At 41.6% G+C, this 27788-nt stretch overlaps 1 protein-coding gene across 1 annotated transcript; it reads left to right on the plus strand.

The window, feature by feature from the left end:
• The first annotated feature begins 906 nt into the window (after positions 1–906).
• On the plus strand, positions 907–27543 carry LOC114550887 (sodium/potassium-transporting ATPase subunit alpha-1). The gene is made up of 23 exons (XM_028571849.1): positions 907–1204; positions 11363–11476; positions 12179–12238; positions 13682–13783; positions 14002–14103; positions 15138–15251; positions 15601–15735; positions 16921–17038; positions 17169–17437; positions 17537–17845; positions 19361–19495; positions 19859–20051; positions 20179–20354; positions 20465–20601; positions 20727–20877; positions 22767–22935; positions 23481–23635; positions 23792–23915; positions 25432–25577; positions 25676–25806; positions 26451–26552; positions 26721–26812; positions 27172–27543. Exons 1-23 carry the CDS (start codon positions 1193–1195, stop codon positions 27198–27200), a joined length of 3075 nt encoding a protein of 1024 aa, XP_028427650.1. The 5' UTR covers positions 907–1192; the 3' UTR covers positions 27201–27543.
• The last annotated feature ends 245 nt before the right edge of the window (positions 27544–27788 follow it).

Raw genomic sequence — 27788 nt, forward strand, 5'->3', positions numbered from 1 at the left:
CACAAAGATGCTCTGTCGGAAGAGAACGACAAAAAGAAGACAAAATTCGCCCGGCAGCATTTCTAACGCTCACTGTTTAACATGTTGTATATAGTGTTTGTTTAAACTGTACGAAATGTTTAAGAAAATGATTTTTTTGTATTTGCTGTTTTGCAAGGGGTTATTTGCTAAACTAAACTAGTTCTTGGCTGGAAGCTGTTGCCAGGCAACCAGACTGTTGTTGGCAAATTGTAATTTTTTTTAATAGTTTTTAAACAAACAAGATGTAGGCTAGCAAGTTAATTGGCGTTTCAGCACTGGATCGAGCCTAGCTTTCCACCCCCTGTTTCCAGTCTTTGTGCTAAGCTAAGCTAACTGGCTTTCCCAAAATGCCAAACCATTCCTTTAAGAATAGGCCTATAGAAAAGCTATCATTGTGTTTTCCTGTAATATTATCATAGTTATTGATCATTTCGCTCAGTTATTTGTATTTGATTCCTATCAGTGGATCTTATTGCTCATCCGTAGTGAATGATGCTTTTTTTTGTGATTGTTTTTATTTTTTTTTTAATTCTTAATTAAATATTGCGAGCAGACATTCCATATGATTCCAGTGTGCAAAAAAAAAAAAAAATCTCATTCAAATGATACATGGAAACTAAATATAAAACCGTATCTAAACAGCATCAATAAACAATGACATAGAGTGTCCAGTCCTGTTATAAACAACATTTTACATAGTGAATAATGTGTGCCCTGTGTGTGTGAGTGAATGTGTGTGTGTGTGTGTGTGTGTGTGTGTGTGTGTTGCATGACAAACTGAAAAGAAGAAGAAGAAGAAGAAGAAGAAGAAGAAGAAGAAGAAGAAGAAGCCCAGTACTGGTGGACGCCCCGCCTCCATCCGTGGGGTTACCATGACAAACGGCGTCGACGTCACAATGGAAGGAACGCCGTCTATAAGTACTGGAGGTTCTGCCGCGGCCGCTCGCGAGCTCCGATGTGTGTTCCGGACGGTTGACACGTGCTGAAGAAGACAAAAAAAAATTAAAAAAAAAATTAAAAAAATAACAACCACCAATAATAATAACGGACACATCCTGGAGTTTTATTTTGTTTTAAGATTTTTGATGGTGCATCCTTTTTAAAGTGGAGTTTTTTTCTTTCCCAAATTGTACTTGAAGTGGGCAAGAATTAAGTCCACATCCTAGCCGCCATGGGAAGAGGAGTGAGTATGAAAATGTTGTCTTTTGTTTGACTTCGCGGACGCTAACGCTGTTCATATTGAGGTGTGTGGTGGGGACAAGACGGGTTTTAAAACTTCGGCATTCAAACAAGTGGTTTACTTAATACATGTTGATGTTGTCACGGGAGGGGGTGGTAGGTGGAGGTTCACCATGTGTTAAGATAAGCAACAAGCCTCATCTTTTCTCTCAAAATGCCTGCTGTTGGCTGTATCAAAACTACTTTGACGACTTCCGTGTTTTCAACCCCCCAAAAGCGCAAGACCACCCACCTTTCATTTAGCTAGCTAGGCTGGCAGTAAAAAGTAACGTAACTCGAAAAGAAATACAAGTTTCCGTTGCTCTCAAAAGATGCTTCTCAGCGACGGTTACGTAACTGGATGAGCTCCAACCAAACGCCTGGACTGTCAAAGTTGGACTGGAATTGACGCTATAGCTGCGACGTTATAACCGTGGAGGGCTATTTTTTTGGTCGAATTTAAGTCGGAAAATTGTTCAAATATACTCTTGATACGTGCTTATTTTTTTGTGTGGAATCATGAGGTAGTTTTCAAAAAGAAGCTGTTTTGTCATTTATTTTTTAACATTTAGCTTTCTTAGTGTGGCACTTTTTCGAGCAGTTGTGTATGTTTGGGATACATCCATGGGTATGAAATGGCTTGGCAGTGGGAGGGATATGTTGAAAGTCCATTATGCCACGTTTTTTTTCTCTTCCCCCCTTTTTTGCTGGGAGATTTGGAGCTCTGTGACCAAAATGATCTCCAACTTATCTTAAAGTCAGATCTGCACACCTTGTAAGGGAAAAGTAAGTAGCTTGGGAGTGTGAATGCCTTTTAGGTTGACACACAGTTGCTATGATGCAAATTCAAAAAATGCATTGTAGTAAACAGCATTAAAGTTGTCCTAGTTTCCAGGAATAAGGCATATAAAAATTGGAATTTCTGATCATCGTTGCTGCTTTTTGTTGTTTGTTGTCGCCACCTTTCGAAGCTTGGATATTGTATCGTAACAAATTAAATTTGTTTTAGATTTACCGGCGACTCTTCTGTTATTGTTCTGTTTTTCCACAAACTTGAATTGTATAGGATGAAATTGAACCCTGTTGTATGAAAAGTCAGTAGTCGCCACACCCTGCCATGCTGCGCAACAGCTTCGCTCATTAGAGATTCAGCCTACAAGGGATGGATGGATGGATGGATGGATGGATGGATGGATGGATGGAGTGAAAAGGGAGCAAAATGGACTGAGAGGGATCTGGCGGGAGATGTAAAGCAGAATGGCTCATTCAGTCTCGCTCCTTCCTCCTTTTTCACCCAATGATGCTAATTTACAATTCTGAAAATCTTTGCGCTCTCTCTCTCTTTCTCTCTCGGCCTCTTGGCTGCTGATGAATTTCTTTTCCTCCCCAATACGCGATGAAAGCCGTGCCCTGCCCCCATCCAACCTCCCTCCATTTCCCCACTGCGTCTCCCCCCTCCTTTCCTGCCCCCCTCCATTCCTCCTCTTCTCTTCTCTCCTCCAATACATTCAGTGCTGGCACAGAAAAATGGCAAAGACTTGGAAGAGATGCTCGCCGCTACAGAGCTTTCCTGGTGCGAGTAGAGAGAGAGAGAGGTGGAGGGGGGAGGAGAGGGAGGATGAGAAGTTGTTTTGATGTAATGGAGAAGAATCAGGGCAGTGAGAAGGAGCACCGGTATGAGAAGAGTCCAACAGTGATGATTATTATTATTATTTTTCCCAGTTTCCCCTCGTGTTTTGAACAAATACGAGAGAATGCTTTTGCGTGCCCTTTTTCGGTGTTTTCTCATCGCACAGTGTGTGTCGACCGATGTGATGGGAAAACACTGATGGGTAACAAGTGAGTTAGCTGAGAGGAGCGAGAGGAGGGATTGATTGCTTCAGAGAGGGAGGGAGGGAGGGGGAGGAGGGGGGGGGGCGTATTAGGGCGAGCCAGGAGACACCAGTTGCCGCATTGCCACCGTTGAGCAACTCAGCTCCCAGACTTGATAGAGAGGAGGAGAGAGAGAGCGAAAACACTGGGGTGGTGCTGAAAACATTCCATTTCTAAAGTGCAATATTGATCAATTACTCTAATGAATGACCCATTTGTGTCTATATTTTAGTGAAAATTTTCTTTTCTGAATAAATCGAGGCGAAAATTTACAATTTCTAACATGTTAATCCTGTCCTGTCACCCGTACCGGCTAACTGGGCAGCGATTGCAGAGCAGGAGCTATGAGACAGCTGTCAAAGTCACAGGAGACCCATGGTGGGAATCTGAGGATTTTTCTTTTCTTTTTTTTAAATCCGATGCTTTCAGATATGTACATTCTGCCAGTGTAGTTCAATTAGACCATGTAGCAACTCACATTTGACAAGATTTAGGTAAATTCCTCAACGGAGGATCTATCTCTTTAACACTCGACCACAAAAGCCACCATCCTATCTCCAAGTGAGGATTCTGCTGGTTATTATTATTATTATTATTATTATTATTATTATTATTCCCGCTGTGAGCTGACCCGGCATGTCAGCCATCGGGCCGCTCTTCATCTCAGCGGAAGGGGCACCCCCTCTATACCTTCACATCCATTCTTTACAGTCTGTTTCCCTCCTTGTTCTTTCTGTTTGTACCTGTTTTCCATCTCTCTCTCTCTCTCTCTCTCTCTCTCTGAGGATTTAACATTCTTTCCGCTTGGCAGTCATTCTGTATTAACCGGGGCTTTTGTCACACGCCACCCCTTGTCTGTGACAGAACGCAGCGTACTCCCTCTTTCTCTCTTTTTCACACTCACTCAATTTCCCTCTTCTTTCCTCCCCCCCCCCTAAATCCCTTTGCCTCATAGTTGTACTTTTGTTTCATCTATCTTTTTGCTTTTGCTGTTTCTCTCATCTCTTTTCTTTCCTTTTGTCGCTCCCCCTCCCTCTCTTTCTCTTATTCTTTCACATGTCATCTCTCTCCCTCTCCCTCTCTCCCTCTCTCTGTCTCTCTGTCTCTCTCTCTGTCCTTTCCTCTGTTTGGCTAAGCAGCTTGAACCGTGAGATTTGTTTTCTGTGACAGCTCTTTGAACTTTCACTGCGAGCCTGTTGCGCTGGCAAAAGTGGAACATTAAAATATAACCAAACTGCAGAGCACACTGTTCCCCTGGCCTCTGTCCACGCATCGATGAGGAAACGTGACTTTTTCCATACCATAATCCCGGCCTCAAAAGTACTGTAGTCTGAATCCCTGGGTGGATTGTGCATGTGATTTATGACATGAAAACACAGGAAGTTTGAATGTTAAAGATAAATAATGTGGGACACATTCAGCTCTTCCTCCCCCCATTGAGGAAATGATGCAACTTGTAGCTATGGTGTCTTGGCCAGTTAATGTCACGGAGGTGTGGCTAAGCTCTGGAAGTGAATAAAAAGAGCCATTGATTTAGTGGTTCATTCATTCTAGTCCAGATCCCCTCCGGGGTCTGTTCAGCTCTTAAATTACTTGTTTTTCCCCACATAGAGAACAATTTACCATGAAATGTATACCTGTCGGGGCCGGGGAATATCCTTTCTTGTATGACGACATAATGTCTTTGCCTATAGGCTTCCATTTTATCAACTTGATGTATGAGGAATGAACTATATAGAAATATATATAATCTGTAAGAAAATTCAATGAATACAAAGCTCAAGAAAGAAAAGCTCCGGAAGAAATGCCTTGTGCGTTCTCTGCCGATGAGTTTGACTGACTGAAAATTGATATTTCCTTTTTTGTTCATGACATTTTTAAGTTTCTAAAGAGCCAAGTCAGTGTCAGCAGCAGGACGCCACATTTGAACAGGATCGCAACTGTACAATTTTAGAAACGTTGCTTTTCCCAACAGAGATTGAAGTGCCGAGAAATGTAAACCTTTTTTTTCCTCCATTTTCAACTGTTTTTCTGTAAGTAGATGGTGGCATTTGTCACGTGAGTGGTGTGCGTCACCTGGGCAGTAGAAAAGGGCCCGTGAAGTTTGCAAGAAGGAAAGGCATTGATTCATTCATTCACTTTTGTTCTGCCGGAAGAAAAGTGAATGTTGCACAGGACGTGAAGGGAGTGTTAAACACGGGCCGTGTGTAAATCAACACACAGGAGAAAAAAGGGGGGTAGTTCGGAGGAAATGAAAGGGTAAATGGGGGAGGCGAGAGGGGATGTTGGGGAGTAGGAGGGAGAAGAAGGGAGGAAAGAAATGGGGGTGGGGGGAGGTGCTACAAGACTCGACTCTGTCCATTCACAGAGAGAGAGAGAGAGAGAGACTAGGAAGGACCATTATAGGAATTCAAGTCTGAAAAAAAAGTGTGTGCTTTTAAAATATGCGACCGCTTGACCGAACTCTCGCTTCAGAAGTTAGTTGGAGCCAGTAGGTTGCTGTTCTCTCAGGCGAGGGAAAGCTTTTTTTTCTTTTTTTTAGGGTTTCGTTGCTATTTGAAGAGTTCTCAATGTCCTTCTCACACAAACCCTAGCTTTTCTCGAACTGTTTTTCAGTTTGACCGTTTCTCATTCTCTCCTCAATTTTCACAAAAAAACTCCCAGATAACTTTCATTTAGTTTTCCTGACCGGGACACTGCTCCGCTGAATCAGGATCAGTATGGGGTCTTCATTCCCTACTGTAAGCAACACTTAAATTGGTTGTAAACTACACTTTGACTTCACTGCATGAAGCATTTCAGTCTGTATTCTGCACGAAGGCATTTTGAAATTCCCCCAAATCTCCATAAAGGCTGAAGAAAATGCAGCGTTGCAGTGCGTGGACCACGTGCCCCGTGGTCTTAACGCTCACGTGAAAAGATTTCTGAGCCTTTTTGTTTGTTCTTGAATCAGATTTTAATGGAAGTTGTTCAAAGGGCCATTGTTGTGTCCAGTAGGCTGTAGAGCATCCTCCCATTTGGGCTTTTCTGTGCCCTCTTCTCACCCTATTTCCCCTCTGATGCATCGCACAAATCACAAACGCATAAGGTGCATACCAAAAAGGATTTTCAGGCTTCCTGTAACACGGACAAATATCATATCTGTGAATTGTAGTTGCATTAAAACAGCATTGGGCATAGAAAGCCTCATTGTATCATCTCATTATATATACACCGTACAGGCCAAAAGTTTGGACACACCTTCTCATTCAAATGTGTTTCCTTTTATTTTCATGACTATTTACATTGTAGATTCTCACTGAAGGCTTCAAAACTATGAATGAACGCATATGGAATTATGTACTTAACAAAAAAGTGTGAAATAACTGAAATCATGTCTTATATTTTAGATTCTTCAAAGTAGCCACCCTTTGCTTTTTTTATTAATAAGGGAAACAATTCCACTAATTAACCCTGACAAAGCACACCTGTGAAGTGAAAACCATTTCAGGTGACTACCTCATGAAGCTCATTGAGAGAACACCAAGGGTTTGCAGAGTTATCAAAAAAGCAAAGGGTGGCTACTTTGAAGAATCTAAAATATAAGACATGTTTTCAGTTATTTCACACTTATTTGTTAAGTACATAATTCCATATGTGTTCATTCATAGTTTAAATGTCTTCAGTGAGAATCTACAATGTAAATAGTCATGAAAATAAAAGGGAAACGCATTGAATGAGAAGGTGTGTCCAAACTTTTGGCCTGTACTGTATATGGACTATGATGTCATGTACAAGAAAAACATGATTGTGTCCATCTTATTAATACCATTAATGGCAGTATCTGTCACAAAATGATACCAGGAAGTGGTTTGGAGGTAGGTGAATTAATCTCTGTACTGTGAGTAAGATGAGTAAATCCTGAAAGTGTCTCTAAAGTTTATTTGAAAGTGTGACAAGTGGAACTTCAGAGAGAAACTGTCTGATCAAATTGGGACTCTCCCTTGAAGGCCCTGCACACACATGTTTTGAGATTAACTGTACGCCCACTCGCCAAACTACACATATTAATAAGAATAAAGACAACCGAATGAAGAAAAATGTCAGTCAAGTGTTGTAGCCCGGGTCTTCAAGTGCACTAAATTTGTAGCAAAAATGCGTGAGCATAGATAAGGGTGTAGATGTGTCAACAGCAGCTTGGTTGTCTGATTACGACTATCTTGACTTCTCAGTTCTCGCAGTCTTTTAAAGGAAATGTCAAGGGCAGATGCAGGACTGGGCAGCAGCTCTGACTTCACTGTTTCTTGTCAGCTGCTGGTCTAACATGGTAGCAGCTTTCCAGAACAGAATGCCACAGTTAAAAAAAAAAAAAAAAAAAAACGTTTGAATATCAGCTCACTCTTTGAGTCTGTTACCAGGGACGACGTGCCCTGAAATAGGTTAACATTACTTCTCTGGCATTTCTCCGTCTCCATTTATTGAGTTGAAGTGGTGCACTTGAAATACCTGAGCTGTGTTCGAAAGCGTTCCCTATCAGGGAATAGTGCACTATATTGTGTGTTCGCCATTTTGTAATGTTGTTCGAATACTATAGTCCATTATAAAATACCCACAATGCACAGCTAATTTGAGTGTACTTAGGATGTACCCTACAATTACTGGAATTGTTGGGTCTTTGTAAAGTGTGGGTGGGTGTGGGTGGGTGGTCTAGACCTGCTTGAGATAACTCTTGTTATGATTTGATACTATAAATAAAACTGAATTGATAATTTTAGTAATCATGGATGATTTTTTTATGTATTTTTTAAATTAAATTATTAAATCTTTTTTTATATACTATGTATGTATATATATGTATATATGTATGTGTATATATATGTATATATGTGTGTGTGTATGTGTATATATATATGTATATATATATGTATGTGTATATATATATATATGTGTATATATCTATCTATCTATCTATCTATCTATCTATATAATATAATAATAATATATCTATATAAAAGAGACTTCAGATACAGTATTAGGGGACCACTAAGGTCTATATAAAAGAGACTTCAGATACAGTATTAGGGGACCACTAATGTCTATATAAAAGAGACTTCAGATACAGTATTAGGGGACCACTAAGGTCTATATAAAAGCATCCAAAGAGCACCATGTCATGGGACCTTTAAATATCTACCAATATAACGGTTTTATAAAATGCAATCTGTATTTGACAGATACTTGAATGTTATGCTATATATAAACAGGAAACAATACATCTAATATCTTAGTATTTGAATGAGGCTCAAACAGACCACTAGCACTTCTGTCATGTCTGTTGGAAATAAAGTCTTTCAAGAGTTCCAACTTTGGGCTCTGGACCATGGTTTGTGAATGATTTGCCATCAGCCAGATGGCCTCTGGGGGCCCTCGGGGGTCCAGAGGCTAAGATCTGGCCGCAGTGATCCAGAACCAGGCTTCGTGTTTTCCCAGCTTAGCCGGCCAGGGGGCTCGAGCTACAATAACAACATGTGCTAGGATCACACACTCTGCTCTACTGACTCCCTGGGAAACTTGAAAAGGCTAATGCAGTAGATAAACAATATTAGTTGGCGTGTTTCCGTGACTGATGTCCATATGTGGTCATACCGCCGTGGGGGGAGCCACACTTGGGTCATTTTGTGTCAAATATATCGTTCTCGAAAAGAGTTCCAAAATGGCTGCTTCACGCTGTGGTGCTGCATGCAGACAAATAGCTCATTTGTAGTCTTTCGGAAGCCTACCTCCCTGCTAACATGCTAACAACCTCTGATACTTGTACAGAGCTGAATTATAGATGAGCCTTAACCGCTAATCGATGTTGGCTCCGCTCTCGCGTTACCTGCCTGAAACCACATACAGGCTTAACTTTCTCTCCCTCTCTGTGATTAACACACACACACACACACACACACACACACACACACACACACACACACACACACACACACACACACACACACACACACACACACACACACCGAAGCCTACACATTTTTCACCTGTTAAGTCAAGCCACTAGTGTTCCTTGTACAACATGTCCTTCAGGGCGATACATCTCTCCATAAATGAGTCTATAAATGGAGTGTAGGCTCATACTAACTGTTGGCAACTCACCTGATTACACTTGCGGCAAGACAGCGGGCAGGATGGAGATGTTTGCTGACACACTGACTTGGCGAGCTATTTGGGGTTGGCTAAGAGACGATCGAAATAGTTTTGTTGTTCACTGCCCAGTGATTTACTCTCATATTCAAGTTCATGATTTTAGCACTCCCTTTTGCTAGATTGTTGAATCTTTTGGGCTTTTTAATTTCCACTTCAGCACGTCTTCTGTCCCTGGTCCTCGTTCCTTCCTCCCTATTCAGCTTTTCTCTGTCACGCTGTCTCACACACCGTCCGGTTTACAGCCGTCTAAGACACAACCTTTTGTTGCTCTGTCAGCTACAGTGGCCGCTGGTCATAATAATAAGAGGGGATGTATGCGGAAGAGACAGCGGAGAGAAAGGGACCGAGGAGAGGCTGACTGTCACTCTGTGCCAGAGCTGATGGCATGATGAGGGAATGTCAAGTAAAAGAAGAGTCCCACAAATTAAGGATATTTCTGTACTTGAAATGTTTGTGTTTCACCTATTTCCACATCTTAAATTGTGTTTCTGTGAGATCCAGTTTTAAACTTAGAAATGTCTCTAAGTGAATTTAGTTTTCACCCCTGCCCTGCAGCCTAAATCTGTCTCACCATGCAAAAAAACAAAAAGCACTTATCTTCCAACTGACCAAAAACTACATGGTGCTCCTCCCTTTGGTTACATTGTTGATGTACACACACTCTTGAGCTTGACTGGTCCTTTAAGCTGCACTAAGTGATCGTCACGGGTTTGGAAGATACATGGATTACTTCGGATTAAATCAATATACACACATGTTGAAGACATACCAAGCTCAGCTTTGACGCTAATTAATAATCAGCTGATGAAGTTGGACTAAAAGAAAAGGAAGTGGTTTCTTAAAAGCTGCTCTCACAATAAAAAAAAAAAAAAAAAAAAAAGTCTTTCAAAAGTTTGCAAATGCTGAAAAAGTGGATCCCCATAGAGTTGTTTTTTCAGTGACAGATGGCACTCGTGTACATAAAGCCATTATCCGAGACTTTGTTTTGACTTTCTGCTCCTCCAACAGGGCTCTTCATCTCACAACATAACTGCATGTGATAAAGAAGACTGTTGGACTGTTTGTTAGTTTGTGGCAGTTTGTCTCCCAATTTAGGCCATGTTTTTTTCAGTTTTCGACTTGGCTTTGTGCTTTGTGTACTTTTTTATATCTGGTTCTGTGTGTGCATTGACCCACTATGACAAGCCTCTTCTGGCGTTTTGAGTCATCAAACCTCAGCAGGAGTCCGTATCTCTCTTAATGCACTAATGTCACTTTTGTTGCCACACAGTAAAGTTGTAAACTTTTGCAGTGCAAATGATATGACATCAGACTAGCTGTAGTTGGTCATGTGCTATCAGCTGATCTAAATCAATGGTGACCCCCGCCCAAAGGGTCGTGACTCGTGGGATAAATGTGAGGGGTCGGGACATGCTAAACAGGATAGGAAAGCGGAGAAAAAACCCATTCCTGCTACACAAAATTAAGTTGCTTTCGAATAACTAGGTAATTTTATATCTTCAGGCCCCTGAAACTACTCCGTTTAAGGCTGTAACACAGCCATGCTCGATATCAAGACTTGTGGGTACATTGTGGCTTTAATCACATACATGCATGTGTTAACTGAGGCTCACTTTCTGAGAATATTACTCATTCAAACTGCTGCCACATCTGACAAATTCAGCTCCAACATATGGTATAACGTTTGGAGACGATAGAAAACTGTAATTTAACAAGAGATTATATCCGTTATTTTATCATTATAGTGATAATACAGTATTTTTGAAAGGGCAGCTTGCACCAAAGTATCCATAATCATACTGTAAAATATCCAGTGTGTATTACAGCTGGTATAAAACATTTACCGAAGCTTGTGCGTTGCCTTAAAGGGCTCTACTAAGCACCATCGGAGGCAGAAATAAGAGAAAATGAGAAATGATGGTAACCAGCTCAAGAACAAATGCATTTCTGACCCTGGACCTGTACACTAGGTTGTGTCCCAGTCTACATCTGTGCTGAGGGCATTATTGCTCATCCTCACTTAATATTATGTTACTAAACAATGTTTTTTTTTTTTTGTTGTTTCCAGGAAGGACGCGAGCAGTATGAGCTCGCTGCGACCTCGGAGCAGTGCAGCAAGAAGAAGGCAAAGGGGAAGAAGAAAGAGAAAGATATGGATGAACTGAAGAAAGAAGTGGACATGGTGAGTGTCTCAGCTTCACTTTTTTTGTTTTTCATTCTTCTCATTGGCCTCAGGAGCTCTTCCCCCTCATTTTCCGCCGTCATCCCATTCTCTCGGTTTTATTTCTCCTACCTCTCCTCCCTTCACATACCTCTTTGTGCTCTCTCTCTCTCTCTCTCTCTCTCTCTCTCTCTCTCTCTCTCTCTCTCTCTCTCTCTCTCTCTCTCTCTCTCGTAAAATCACATACCAGAACTGAAAATGTACTCTTTCACTTTCTCCTTCCCTCCTCACTTCATTTCATGCTTCTTTCTCTCATTTGTTGCTCACCTACCATCTTCCTTCTGCTATTCCTCCTACTTATTTCCCTTTTAGCTTTCCCTTACTTTTCTTCCTCTCCTCCTCCTTCCCGCTTTCTTGCAACCTCCCCTGTGTCTTTTGTTGGCTCCTCATCCGTCCATTCATTCTTTTCCCTTAACTGGGAATGTTTATCTGTCATAGGTCTACTTGTGGGAGGTAGTTTATTTTAAAGTGAAAGGTCTGCACACATTGAGCTGTAAATGTCACTGGGTCTGGGCATGTTGAACACACACACACACACACACACACACACACACACACACACACACACACACACACACACACACACATAATAGATACACGCATGTACACAGACCTAAACACAGGACTGACGCCACCTTCTTTTCTCCCCGTGTGTCCTTGCAGGATGATCACAAGCTGACCCTTGATGAACTTAATCGCAAATATGGAACCGACCTCAACAATGTGAGTGAGATAACTGGGGAAATGTGCTGTATTATTTGTCGGTGTGTCTGTTTTTTTGAATGTGTTGTACCTGAAAGGTGTATCGCTTTAAAAGTCCCACTGAGATGTCATTTTGACAGCCAGCATTCTTTACTCCAAAGTCTGGCATCGTAATGTCATTTTGAAAAGAGTTTCCATCAAAAGTGTCCATATTAATCATGGAGATCATATAAATATTTCAAAACATCGGCAGCATAGCGGCTGCCATTAACTTTCATTTTTCTCTTGACTCTGTCAGTGGATTGTCAGCGACTGAATGATTAATGCGGCTTAGATGAATTAAACCGAGGACTCTGTTTACAGAGGGCCGAGACCTCCTCTCACAGAATGAAGGATGTGATCAGCAACTACAGGCTCAGCTCTCCCAGCGCTTACTAAACAAAGAACGTTGATCGAGAGAAAGAGGGATGATCTTAATATTTAGCTTCATGGTTAATATTTAGCTTTATGGTGGTGGTAGGTGTATCTTCTTATCTTTGGACGGAGCCAGGCTAGCCGTTTCCCCCTGCTTCCAGTCTTTGCGCTAAGCTAACAGGCTTCTAGGCTTGAAGCTGGCCGTAGCTTCAAATTTACCGTTAAAAAACATGAAAGCGGTATGGATCTTCTCATTTTAATCTCAGCAAAAAAGCAAATTAAAATGTCATAGTATACCTTTAATTGTTCATTCATTCATTAAATATTGACAGCAAAAACCACATCAGAAAACGGTATGAATGATTTGCCTGTCCAGTGTGTTCTTGGAGTGTGTTTAAGGCATGCAGGATCCATGTCTTTAAGACATGCCTTCAACCCCCCACCACATTCAATCACACACTCCAACTGGCCCTCTCTCCTCATGCAAATGTGCTCCTGATCACTCAGGAAAAGATCAAGGAGAATGGTGTGTGTGTGTGTGTGTGTGTGTGTGTGTGTGTGTGTGTGTGTGTGTGTGTGTGTGTGTGTGTGTGTGTGTGTGTGTGTGTGTGTGTGTGTGTGTGTGTGTGTGTGTGTGTGTGTGTGTGTGTGTGTGTGTGTGTGTGTGTGTGTGTGTGTGTGAATAATTTATTAGCTGCAGAAGTCCCTGTGCCCTGATTTCATGTGATCCTATTTGCCTCCCATTACTCCTCTCCCATATTGTCCTCTTCTTCTTCAGTTTTCTTCCTCCTACCTGCTGAATGACACAGCCTTGTTTATTCTGTTGATGCTGTGTTGCTAGGCGACTAGTAGCACATACAGACCCCCCACCCCCACTCCCACCCCTTGACTTGGATATGTGTCAGTGAGTTTGTGTGTACATGTGTGGTTGGCTGGCAAACACTAAGGTTGTGCCTATTAAAATAAATGATTTGTTGTTTTAACACTGGCCCGAGAATCGTAACTTTTATCAACTGTTGTAACTGAATCGGTATCTTCTTCTCGCATCAGGGTTTGACTAGTGCCAAGGCTGCTGAGATCCTGGCTCGTGATGGGCCCAATGCCCTCACTCCTCCCCCCACCACCCCAGAATGGGTCAAATTCTGCAAACAGGTATTACATCAGCCCTGTTGTAAACTGTACACCATCTGTCTTGGTGGTAGAGGACTGTCATGACTGAGAGCACATTCTCTCTTGTACACATTTTTATTTTTCCAGCTCCTATGAATGTTTAAATGTAGCCTCTATCGCTTAATTTCCAAGTTTCACAAATGGTGCATCTTACTCAAATGTCAGGCTTAAAAGGTCACTCCTGTTCTGTTTTCCTTCAGATGTTTGGCGGTTTCTCGATGCTTCTGTGGACTGGTGCCCTCCTCTGTTTCCTGGCTTATGGTATCCAGGCTGCAATGGAGGATGAGCCTGCTAATGACAATGTAAGAAAATGTCCTTGTAGTCCATGTAGCGTCTTGATGTGTCCGTATAGTTCATGCTTTAATCGTAGCTTGATGTAAAACCCAAGAAATGCTGAGCCATCCGAGGTCAATTTCATACAATGTTGCGATTTTTATGAGGGTATGTTTCCTGATGTTTTTTTGTTATGAAGTCTGTTGGTGCTATGACATTGACAATATGGTGATTGTGTCAATATGTAGGTATTATAGGGAAATAACTTTATAGTTTTCCAGGTACAATGTAATACAAACTATTATTTCTTCATTGTGTGGTGAGTAGGGTTCAGGATTAGCCAGTTTTACAGCACAAAATAGTAGATACTGTTAGAAGCTTGTAGGAATCGACAGATACTGTTTTTTCAAGACCGATACTGATTATTTGTAATTAATGAAACCGATAACCAATATTTGGAAGAGATTATGCATTTACCGTGAAAATGAAAATCAAATCAAAGTCAAAATTAAGGTTTTGAAATGTTACAAACTCCAACACTACACCTGGTTTAAATGCTTTAAAGCTTTAGTGCGTAACTTTTTGATATTAATGAATATCCGTTACATTCAAGCCATCGCCAAATGAGTTGCTACAAAGCTAATCAAGACTATCCGCTCCACACAACTCTGTGTTTCTTAGTACGGCTGTGTTCAGTCGCTAGTGTCATCTGGCGACATTTGCCCGCAGAAACTCAAGTGTAGATAATGACCTCTTCTGAAGAGTCTGAATACCCAGTAAAAGATAGTCCGATAGTGTTGTGGGCGGAACATTAAGTCAAAGTAGCGCCCTTTTTTTAATTAATTAACTTAACAGTTTACAATATAACAGATAATTTGCAAACTGCCAAAAAACGGCCAGGGCCAATAATCGGTCCATCCCTAGTAGCTGGCCCCCAATTGAAATTTAAAAATATTGCAATACACTAAGTAAGGTAGTGGTCTTTATCTACTAATGGTCTATATTGTTCCCATAAATTAGACGTAACCCCCTAATGTCCTGTGACTATTTTTGACGTTCACAGCTGTACCTGGGTGTGGTGCTTTCCGCTGTCGTCATCATCACTGGTTGCTTCTCCTACTACCAAGAGGCCAAGAGCTCCAAGATCATGGACTCCTTCAAGAACCTGGTCCCACAGGTGCCCCTTACATTTTGAGACATTTTTTGTACATAATCATGAACGTGCTTACAACAAATGAACAGTGAGTAACACTATACTGAAACCTCTTCCTAACAACCCTGTGGTATTGTCAACTCTTAATTTAGTATGTTAATTCAAGGTCTTTTCCACTTTGCGGTACAAAAACAATGGAGTCCTCTTGACATCTGATTCTCATTAGCCCTGTTAAATAATTTGGAGGTTAATTATAAAAAATCCTTTTCATCATTTATTAAAAACACGGAGGCACAGAAAATAAAACGGGCAAGTCTCGCTTTCTCCTTGGTCTCACACAAGCGTCTGTCTCCGCCGTTTTCTCATCTCGTAGCAAGCCCTGGTTGTCCGTGACGGCGAGAAGAAGAACATCAACGCTGAGGAGGTGGTGGTCGGGGATTTGGTGGAGGTGAAAGGCGGTGACAGGATCCCCGCTGATCTGCGAATCATCTCGGCCCACGGCTGCAAGGTGGGGGACCTGTTGACACAAGTTATTTTCTACGGTCCAGGAGCCATATTCTAAGGAATTAATCCTCATTAAAGGGGGTACCTAGACCTTTTCAATTTCAGTCTGCTGCTGGGCTTTAGTTTGCACACAAAACATGTATATGTGTTAGTGCCTTGAACCTCTAGAACTTTGTGCCATGTACTCCCCCCTCATAAAACCTCAGCATACTGCTAGATGGGAGCAATAAATTACTTTCTGTTGTTTTTAATTATGAATTCCCAACAATGTCAAGCACCTTGTACATATTGCTGACATTTCATTGTCATCAGAATGTAAAGTAGAGCTTGAGGCACCAAACTGCCCTCTTAAGACTTTTCCTTTGCGGTCACTATTTTCATAAATAGACTCATGCCAGGGCTGGGCAATATATGGATATTATATTGATATCATGATATGAGACTGGATATCGTCTTAGATTTTGGATATCGTAATATCGTGATATGACATTAGTGTTGTCTTTCCTGGTTTTAATGGCTGGATTACAGTAAAGTGTTGTAATGTTTTTAATTTACCAGACTGTTCTAGCTTTTCTGTTGTTTGCCTTCATCCACTTAGTTATTATATACAAATTTAATGAGGATTATTTATCAAAAATCTCATTGTGTAAATCTGTTTTTGTAAGCACCAATTGTCAACCCTACAATATCGCCGCAATATCGATATCAAGGTATTTGGTCATCAACAATATCGTGATATTGGATTTTCTCCATATAGCCCAGCTCTAACTCATGCCTTTCCTGTGACTAGTGGTAGTCTTATTATGGGGACAAAAAACCCCAAGTACGTGACCCATTTTGGGCCCTTAACCAAAAACACCCGAGAGCAAAAATTGACCCAAATGTTCCCCTTGCTTTTCCATTAGCCTCTGCGTCATTCATTGTTATATCTTGTCACTTGCCTCTGCATCATCTAGCTCTTGCTGCAATCCTGAATCTGCCATATGCCCCCTCAGTAGCTGTTTTAGCCACAGAGGAAAAAAAAAGGGATAATATTTGGAGAATTTGTTTTCCTTCCTTAGAAAGAAAGGTTGTGGCAGCCATCTTCTCCGTTTTTTATTTATTTTTTTAATATATTTTCTTTCCTAAGGCGGATGTAGCTACATTGTGTTTCTTTCTTCCGTCAATCACAGTCTGTTTCACTGCTCAGGTGGACAACTCCTCTCTGACCGGTGAGTCCGAGCCCCAGACTCGTACTCCCGACTTCTCCAACGAGAACCCGCTGGAGACCAGGAACGTTGCTTTCTTCTCCACCAACTGTGTTGAAGGTACGACGACAGGATACATCAATTCAAAGCCCTTCCGAGACCGTGCTACATTGTATCGGCAGTTCAGAGGCTCTGTAGTAAAATAATAATAAAATAATAATATATGCATACGTAATCGTCCTTTCGACAGGAACTGCCCGTGGTATCGTGATCAGCACGGGAGACCGTACCGTCATGGGTCGAATCGCCACCCTAGCCTCTGGACTCGAAGTTGGACGTACCCCCATCTCAATCGAGATTGAGCACTTCATCCACATCATCACCGGCGTGGCCGTCTTCCTCGGTGTGTCCTTCTTCGTCCTCTCCCTCATCCTCGGATACAGCTGGCTTGAGGCCGTCATCTTCCTCATCGGTATCATTGTCGCCAACGTGCCAGAAGGTCTCCTGGCTACTGTCACCGTGAGTCCTGGTGTTTCTGTTTATTAAAGGTCTAACTACGGATCCAAAAAAAAAGAGAACAACTTGGCCATTAACTGACCCAAGCAATCCCATCTCTAGGTGTGTCTGACCCTGACTGCTAAGCGTATGGCGAAGAAGAACTGCCTGGTGAAGAACTTGGAAGCTGTCGAGACCCTGGGCTCCACCTCCACCATCTGCTCCGACAAGACCGGCACCCTGACCCAGAACAGGATGACCGTGGCCCACATGTGGTTCGACAACCAGATCCACGAGGCCGACACCACGGAGAACCAGAGCGGGACCTCCTTTGACAGGAGCTCTGCGACCTGGGCTGCCCTGGCCAGAATCGCCGGACTCTGCAACCGTGCCGTCTTCCTGGCAGAGCAGTCCAACCTTCCCATCCTGAAGGTAATTATTTTATTTTTTTATTTTTTTACCCTGCAATTTTATTTCTTTCTCTGTTTATTTCAATAAATAATTCCCCCAAAATTAAGGCTTCTCTGAGACAACAACCCTCAGAATGGAGTTTTATTTTTATTTTTTTATTACACGAAATGTAACCTTATTAAGGAAATAATTAGCTCTTTGGACTAAAAACAGAAGTCTATATTGTCTTTCCTCATCCCTCCTACAACAAGAAAGCTTTTTCCTGTTTGTTTTTAGTTAGTGTGCTCATTAAGTCCTGTACTGCTGACTCATTTTCTAATTTGAATGTGCCCCTTTTTTAAAGCAAATAAGCGTTTCTCTTCCCTAGTGTTCTTTTTTCCTAATATTGGCTTCATGTTATTTATAGTAATGCCAACACAAGTTCAAGTGTACTAAATGAAAGATGAGTTTGTGTATGAATATAAAGAGGGAGACTTAAACCTATTTTAAAAGAGAATTGTGGATTAATTTTTGAAATTTTTTTTAAGACCTGATCTTTTTTCCTCTTTTGATGTCGATATGGCCTTAAAAGTGCATTTCCCTGTAATCATATACACATATTTGGATCTTAATATCATACACTTCATAGAGATGTTTTTCACTACAGGCTACAAGCGGCAGGCTTGTTTTCTCTCTCCCTGGAGTGAACACATTTCGTAACCACATAATTATTCCTAACCCTGCCCCCCCAAAACACACACACACACACCCACACACACACACCAAGATGTGCGTATGTCTCTTGACTCCAAGATTTTCATGGGAGCCCAGCCTCAGGTGTGTGTGTGTGTGTGTGTGTGTGTGTGTGTGTGTGTGTGTGTGTGTGTGTGTGTGTGTGTGAATCACCTGTAAATGTCTAGCTGTCTCTCACTGCTCATTATTTTTGGCTGGACCACGCAGCCCTATAAAACGTGAAAGTCCGTCCCTGATTAACTGAAAGTGAGTTAGTGATGAAGTTGCACCATTGGTCGGTCAAGTGTTAGGAGTTTCCCCATTGGCTGTTGCTACCAGTGTTTCCGCTGGTAACGCTTTTGCCATTTTATTTACCTAAACTGCAGAGGGTACCAGGCCTTGTACATACTTTAACAATATTAACACGCATACGCTCACAGTGACTCAAACAGGACAATACAAGTTTAGAATTATTATATGACAGACACCAGGAGTTTATATAATAATATAATATATTTATATAATGGGGCCAGCTTGTATTTGTTCATGGCGACCATGCCTCTGGCCATTTATTGAGAACTGCCTTTTTTTTTCTCAGCACTATGTTCCATTAAAAAGTCATGGAAAAATTACTTTAAATTTTCTTAGCTCCCCCCCCCCCCCATAACATTGCCCCCACAACACTGCCGCAAACAGTCCTCAATTCCAAGGCTTTTACAGCGAGGCTTTGACCAACAGGATGTTTGTTATTCTGTGACTTGCGCCCGGTGAGCTTTGTGCCTGTGATTAATGTTCTTCCCTCTCCTCTCCCTCTCCCTCCACCAGAGAGACGTGGCTGGCGACGCCTCGGAGTCGGCTCTGCTGAAATGTATCGAGCTGTGCTGCGGATCAGTCCAGGAAATGAGAAATAAAACCCCCAAAATTTCTGAGATCCCGTTCAACTCTACTAACAAGTACCAGGTATGGGACGCGGAGCTAGCTCATGTCATTCTTTGAAATCATGAGTATGTGGAGACCAACTGTTTCGGGTGCTGTTACAGGAATATTAATTAAAATTAAAATAAAAAGTCATGTGCTTTTGAAATATTTAATGTCTTTGTGCTAACCATTATGATTTTTTTGCTAATTGTTAAAAATTGATTCATGTATAGGATTCTCTGATTTAGCTTAATGTTAAAGGTCAAGAAAGCCCAAAACATAGTTTGCTGCTTGCTTGCATTTTTTTTGTTCATCTCTTTTCTCGTTTGTCTCTCTTTGCAAAGAGCGTAGCTCAAATCAAGCATTTCAGATTGAACATTTGTATTATTCCTCATGTGCTCCTAGCTTTCCATTCACAAAAATGCAACACCTGAGGAGTCCAAGCACCTGCTGGTGATGAAGGGTGCCCCAGAGAGGATTTTGGACCGCTGCTCCACCATCATGATTCAGGGCAAAGAGCAGCCTCTGGACGAAGAGCTGAAAGACGCTTTCCAGAACGCCTACCTGGAACTGGGAGGTCTGGGAGAGAGAGTGCTGGGTAAGGATGGACGGCTGCTGGGATTGAGATGACCCTCAAATGACCCTCTCTGAAAATCACTTCACTGGGCAATATTTCCCATCCTAAACTGCTTTTTCGTCTTGTCTCCCCCCCCACCTACCTCCAGGTTTCTGCCATTTCAACCTGCCTGACGACCAGTTCCCAGAGGGCTTTGCTTTTGACACTGAGGAGGTGAACTTCCCCACTGAAAACCTGTGCTTCATCGGCCTCATGTCCATGATCGACCCTCCTCGTGCTGCTGTTCCCGACGCTGTGGGCAAATGCAGGAGCGCTGGAATCAAGGTATGTTAATAATATTAAATCTTTACTTCTTAGTGGTTGTGTAAATGACAATATAATGGAAGAATTTGAGTGAAATCCCCAGGCTTGATAACATGTTCCCCTTGTCCCAGGTCATCATGGTAACAGGTGATCACCCAATCACAGCTAAAGCCATCGCCAAGGGTGTGGGCATCATCTCCGAAGGCAACGAGACCGTTGAGGACATTGCTGCGCGTCTTAACATCCCAGTCAACGAAGTCAACCCAAGGTACTGACTATACAGAGGGAACCCCCAAAGTACTTTTGCTCCACAGTTGTCATTGGATTATGAGCATGATTATTCTGGTATTGGGCAGCTACAAGTTCAACCTAATGGCTTTGTATTCCTTCCAGAGATGCCAAGGCCTGTGTCATCCATGGTGGAGACCTAAAAGATCTGGCCCCGGAGCAGCTTGACGACATCCTGAAGTACCACACCGAGATTGTTTTCGCCAGAACCTCACCGCAGCAGAAACTGATCATTGTGGAGGGCTGCCAGAGACAGGTGGGGACTAAACACATCAGCAGGCGTTTAGTGTGTCAGGGAGAAGTTTTTTTTCTGCCTTTACGAGTCTCTGCAGTGTTTGCCAAACTGTATAACAGGAGTACACAGAGTGTGCCTGTGACTTATTATGTAAATTCACGAGTGAATATTTGATAACCCTATTCCCCCCAACGCTTATTTCTGATTATTGCTTTGGTGTGATGACTAAGTTTTGGCAGGATAATCAAGCTTAATGTTTGTCGAGCTGTGACCTTGCATAAATATTCATGACTGCATCAGTAGACTGAGCGAACGCGGTTTAGAGTTGTGTGGACTTGGACTATGGTTTTATTTATTTATATTTTATTTATTATTTAAAAATGTCTTTTGTTAATTATCACCTATTTGAGGGCAAGCACAAAAATTTCTATTGGCCTTCTTTTTGTAATTAAGATAACCCTGACTACATAATATATTTCTGCCAAAATAGTTGGAAATAACCAAAATGTAATACTATTGAGTTGCATTCTGTGTGGTCTTCCCACAAAGTATTACCATAATGTATTGCAGTGCATCCCACATGTTTCCTGGAGGAGGAGGAGGAGGAGGAGGAGGAGGAGGAGGAGGAGTAGGAGGGGGGGAGATTAGTGACGACTTGTTATTGACGTTTCATATTATGAGCCCAATAACTTTAATTAAATTCAGTTCCTCAATAACTTCAGCCACATAGCCTCTCCGAGCTATTTGCAGTGCAGCGTTCACTGTGCTTAAAGGAAGCTGGGAAGGATGGCCCTCTCATGAAACTGGGCTGTCTTTGCAGTAGAAAGACGCAAATGGCTGTGACATTCGCTTTTGCTCAAGAGGAAGAAGAAAAAAAAAAAAGTCTAGAATTTCAAAATCAAAATGGTAGGTATTTAAGTATTGTGTTCTAGGTCTTGAATCATTTTAAACAGGTCTTAATTTTTCTGCGTACATGTAACGCTACCTCTAATGCTCATTGAAATATCTTTTATTTATTTATTTTTGTCCGTGGTGTCGTAGTTCTTTCTTTCGTTAGTTCAAATATAATTTGCAGTATAGATTATTATTACTCTGTGTAGCTTTTATTCAATTTGAATAAGTTTATTCACTTTGCAAGTACATTTGTGACTCTGCATTTTGTTGTACTTTAATGTCGTGATACAGGTCTTAAATTTCCATTCATAATGGTCTTAAAATGGTCTTCAAAAAGTCTGAAATTTGACTTCTGCAGAAACCCTTTACACAGAACACAACTGCGATTGGTCCGCTTGGCAGCGTTGCATTTCCCCGCCACTCATTTCCTGGTTCTCCTTCTCCATAAACATGAAATCAAGGAGAGGTGTAACTTCTTCTGCTCCAGATTTCCGACCCTTGTCAGAAAGCACAGGGGAGACCCCTTAGTTTCTCCCACTACGCCTCTATAGAGTCGGCACTCGCTAATCCCCGTCATTCTCTCCCTTGCTCGCGCGCACACATGCCGGCCCTGCTATTCTCTTAAAAAAATTGATGCACATACCAACGCACAAGTATGAACTTCAGTCCACTTACGTAAGTTACAGCGAAGGCTCTGCATAGAGCCTCAGCAAGAAGCATAAATCCCGCTTTAGTTAGGAATATGAAAATGCCACTCAACAGCAAGAATGGTGACTTTTCTCCGAAGTGAAAGTGACTGATCTGTTAACTCGAATAATAAGTCAGTTTTTCTTTTTATACACACACAAATCAGTTGATTTCTCTCAGCTTAAGTCAAACATTTTGTTTATTTTTTGCTCCTTTTTTTATATTTCTTTCTTCATTTTTACTTAACTTTTCCTTCTCTTTGTGACTGTAATTTCCACACACAGCCATTAATATTTCCCTCAACGCATCTCTCGTCCCTCTCTCTGCAGGGAGCCATTGTGGCTGTCACAGGTGACGGTGTGAACGACTCTCCAGCTCTGAAGAAGGCCGACATTGGTGTCGCCATGGGGATCTCTGGATCTGACGTCTCCAAGCAGGCCGCTGACATGATCCTGCTCGACGACAACTTTGCCTCCATCGTTACCGGAGTGGAAGAAGGTAACGGATTGTACTTAACAGTAGGGCTGCTCGATTATGGGAAAAAATATAATCACGATTATTTCGGTCAATATTGAAATCCCAATCATTTAACAGGATTACTCGTTGACTTCTGGAAAGATATTGCAATTGTTGAACTTTAACAGTGGAAAAAGTCAAATAAATAAACAGTAAAAAAAAACAAAAAAAAACCCGCAGACAACTGTGAAATTGCTGTAATACTTTTCCTATTGAAACTTTATTTTTTCATTCAGAACACAAGAGAAAATAAGAGTTTACTTGCAAAACGTAATGAGCTAAATAATTGTTTCCCGATTATTCTGTTTTTGTGATCATTGGGAGCCGAAATCATAATCGCGATTAAATTTCGATTAATTGCACAGCCCTACTTAACAGAATACTTTTAAAGCTTTCGGAGCTGAATGACTTTAAATTTAGCAAAGAAATGACGACAATTTCACTGGATTTGTAATGTTCATATTTAGCTGAAGGGTTAAAATGATTAAAATAAATGACTGTATGCACTTGTCTCATGTTGTCGTCAGGCCGTCTGATCTTTGACAACTTGAAGAAGTCCATCGCCTACACTCTGACCAGTAACATCCCTGAAATCACACCCTTCCTCCTCTTCATCATCGCCAACATCCCTCTGCCCCTGGGAACCGTCACCATCCTCTGTATTGACCTGGGCACTGACATGGTAAAGATGGACAAATTTCTAAAATGTGGTGCCATGTAGCGATATCCACGACATCTATTCTTTGCTCTGTGATTAGTGAAAACTAAGCTGGGGGGGAAAGATTTTATATTAGGTTCTCTAAGTCGGTGTGCTCATTGATTGTGTCATGTCTCCCAGGTCCCTGCCATCTCCCTGGCTTATGAAGCTGCTGAGAGCGACATCATGAAGAGACAGCCCAGAAACCCCAAAACCGACAAACTGGTGAACGAGAGGCTCATCAGCATAGCCTACGGACAGATCGGTAAACAGACACTTTGTGTTACTTGTGATTAGAAGTCCAAATATACCAAGTAACACTGCTAAAAATCAAACCACAACCAGTCCATGGCTCCTTGTTATTTTTCTTTTTCTGGAAAGGAATCTCACTATCTGGGTTGTCCAAGATAACTACAACTGTGGCATGCACCAGAAATAGGCTCATACTGATAGAGAACTTGTGCGTGAGAGTGATGACAGAGCAGTGCCTCTGGCTTTTGATTTTCCCCTCTTCGGTTATGAAGCCAAGAATAGGTTTGACCCTCCTGAACCTGTGCTACTACTACTACTGTGCTACTGTAAGACCAATCTGTTTGTTTCCGGTAATGACTTTATTTATATTTTTGTTGAGACATGCTGTTGCCCTTTTTTAAAACCTTATTGCACAAAGGAGCAGACCACCTATTAATTTTCTTAATCAGGTCATGTCTCGAGACACTTTACAGATAGAGTAAGTCTAGACCACACTCTATAATTTACAAAGACCCAACAATTCCAGTAATGGACAAACGAGCAGTGGAGTAGTAACGGTACGAGACAGGATTAGATAAATTATTCAAACTGAACAACGTGCTATCACAAGATGAGTTTTGTTTGCCACAGGATGTATACAGCGCGCAAGCGTTACGCACATGCTCCGCCTCTTCTACTCCGTTTTTGGTGAATTTCTGTAGCAGAAACAGCGCCACCTATAGGCCTGCAATTTGAAGTAGCGTGTTGAGTCATTTACAAATTGGATCCGTTTGGACGCAAATATTCTTGACACGATTCCAGGGAGAGTAAAGATAGTTTTGGTACGTGTGGACATGGCTTCAATACGCAGAGAAATGCACACAACCAGTTTTCAGAAACTGTGCCTTTTAAACGGGCCGTCAGGACTTGTGTACGGTTGTGATGTCACAACTATGCTAAATATACAGTAGCTAGAAAGTGCCGTTACAGTCATTCCCCGTCTGTGATGGTGCAGAGCTGGAAACACTGACCAATCAGAGCAGACTGAGCTTTTTCAGGGACGGGGGCTTTAGGAGACAGGTGCTAAATGTATGGTATGTTCAGACAGACAGTATGAGATAAATGTGTTTTTTGAACATTAAGGCATGTAAACATGTTCTAGTAGAACCCCAAAATAATAGTATGAACGTTTTTAAAATGAAAATATTAGGTTCCCTTTAAGCCTCTAATTTCACAGAAGACAACTTAATTTCATTCATCAAATGGTAGTCCTTAAAATCCCCCCCCCCCAAAAGACTAATCAAATTTACTGACTCAGTCATTCATCTTATTTCTCCCAAAGTACCACAAAGGCCAATTTGTTTTGCTTTTGTTTCTAATTCTAAATGGACTGATTAAGTGCATTAATTCATGGCTAAAAACTGCTCAAAAGACATTTTCAGCCATTAATCAAAAGATTACACAATATCCGAGTGATTCGGTGACTCGCTCAAACATACTTTTGACTTCCTAACTTAATGCCTTCATCCAATCACATCTTTGCCCTGCAGGTATGATCCAGGCACTGGCAGGTTTCTTCACCTACTTTGTGATCTTGGCTGAAAATGGCTTCCTGCCCTCCACCCTGCTGGGCATCCGAGTGAACTGGGATAACAAATACATGAATGATCTGGAGGACAGCTATGGACAGCAGTGGGTCAGTTAACATGTATTGTAGAAGGTTATAATTTGGTCCTCATCACCTGTTAGATCTGTTTTTCTGATGTGTGTGTATGTGTGTGTTTTCCCTGTCAGACTTACGAGCAGAGGAAGATCGTGGAGTTCACGTGTCACACAGCTTTCTTCGCCAGTATTGTTGTCGTCCAGTGGGCCGATCTGATCATCTGCAAAACCAGGAGGAACTCGGTCTTCCAACAGGGCATGAAGTGAGTACAACAAACAACCAGTCTATATTTGAGAGCACTTCAGCATCCTCTTCCAACTCGGAACTGTTTACGTTTTGAGTCGTTGGTATTATCAGAAAACACACCCGAGTCTCTCTCTCCGTCATGCCTCCTTTTTCCATATTGCACTAGCTGTTGTGCTTTTCTAGGAAGACCTCTACATAACTTCAGTGTTTATTTTGGGCTCTAAACCATATGAAGTGTATTTTAAAAGGCATGTCAGACTGTGGTTTGCGTCAGGGCCTTTGGCTCAGTGTCAATAGTTAAAAAGTCCTGGCACCAGGATGATGATGATGAGGTTTTTTTTTTTTTTTTTTTTTTTTTTTACAATCCTAGCTATTTTAATAATAATAATAATAATAATAATACATTTAATTTGTAAGGCACTTAATATTTACGCAAATCTCAAAGTGCTACATGATAGTGCTAAAAAAAATAAAAACACATGGAGAGCATGAAAATAAAAGTAAATAAATAGAATGAAATGAAACAAAAACAATAAGGAAAAGGGGACGAGTTTACTCAAAAGCTCTCCTAAAAAGGTGGGTTTTAAGGCCAGTCACTCAAATTGCTTTGAAGTCTTCATTTTCCTGGTCGGTCTTAATGGTTCCCCTGTGTGCTTCCAGGAACAAGATCCTGATCTTTGGGCTGTTTGAGGAGACCGCCCTGGCCGCCTTCCTCTCTTACTGCCCGGGCATGGGCGTCGCCCTCAGGATGTACCCTCTCAAGTGAGTAAAGCACAAAAACTCACCTCACAATTCACCAGTAAGCCCGCGCACAAATCTAGTTGACTCTGTGCTCACTCCACCTACCACATGTTGCTCATCCAGGCTCAGGGCACTGGATCAGTTTCTCATCTCTTTTTTTTTTTTTTTTTGTGTGTGTGTGTTTTCCAGGCCCAACTGGTGGTTCTGCGCCTTCCCCTACTCCCTGCTCATCTTTATCTATGATGAAATCCGTAAGCTGATCCTCAGACGCAGCCCAGGAGGTGAGTCCAGTATCCATGCTTTTTATGGTCTTCTCTTGTATTATCCTTCTCTCTCTCTCTTCCCTCTGCTGTTGTTTTTCCTGCACATTTTGTTTTGCCTTTTTCGCCAGCTCTTCTGCCCCATTTGTCTCCCGTTTTTCCTCTCCACCTCCCTCTGCCTTGTGGATAATTCTTATTGCTCAGTGAGGGTGGAGACGCTTAAGTCTTATTCCGCTATCATTTTTAAATCTTTTGTCATCATCCAGTCTCTTTGCATGCTTTTAAATAAAGTATCAAGATCAAATCTATCTGTTTTACCCAGGAAGGTGCCTCTAAAATCTCTATTTGGTTTGTTTTTTTGTCGCTCCCTGTGTGTCCAGGTTGGGTGGAACGGGAGACCTACTATTAAAGACCCGTCAGTCCAGTCAGCTCGCATCTTCTCCTCCACCACCGTTTTTTGCATGAATATTGTCTTGCTGCTCGGAATAAAAAAAAATGTAACCTCCATGAACAAAAATTGGAAAGTGTTTTTATATTAGGGAATGCTTGATACTACTATTAGACAAATACTGAGATGGAAGGTGCCGATGATGATGCTGATGATGTTGACAAAATGATAATGCTAATAATGACATGAACACTGAACATTGACATGACTATGCGTGCCTTGTTTCTGAAACAGGACCAATTTTATACATGTTTTTAACAGTTATAAACGTTCAATAAAAATGCGCTTGAGTCAGGTCCCACAAGCGTTTCCTGTGCTCATTTATTGTGTGTGTTTGTGTCCTGTAAGTGAAGATTTATTTGTATACAAAATCTCTGTGGTGGTTGGGTTGAGTTTTTCCCACCGTTCTTCTCCGCATGCGGGATGACACCAATTAGTGTTAAATATAGGAAAAATCAATGCTTAATTTAAATTAAACAACGTTACACAAGTGCAGAGGATTATTAGCCTGACAAGCCAGACCCACATCAAGATGTTGGGTCTGGGAAC

Source organism: Perca flavescens, chromosome 24 (assembly GCF_004354835.1).
Source record: "Perca flavescens isolate YP-PL-M2 chromosome 24, PFLA_1.0, whole genome shotgun sequence".
Classification (NCBI taxonomy): domain Eukaryota; kingdom Metazoa; phylum Chordata; class Actinopteri; order Perciformes; family Percidae; genus Perca; species Perca flavescens.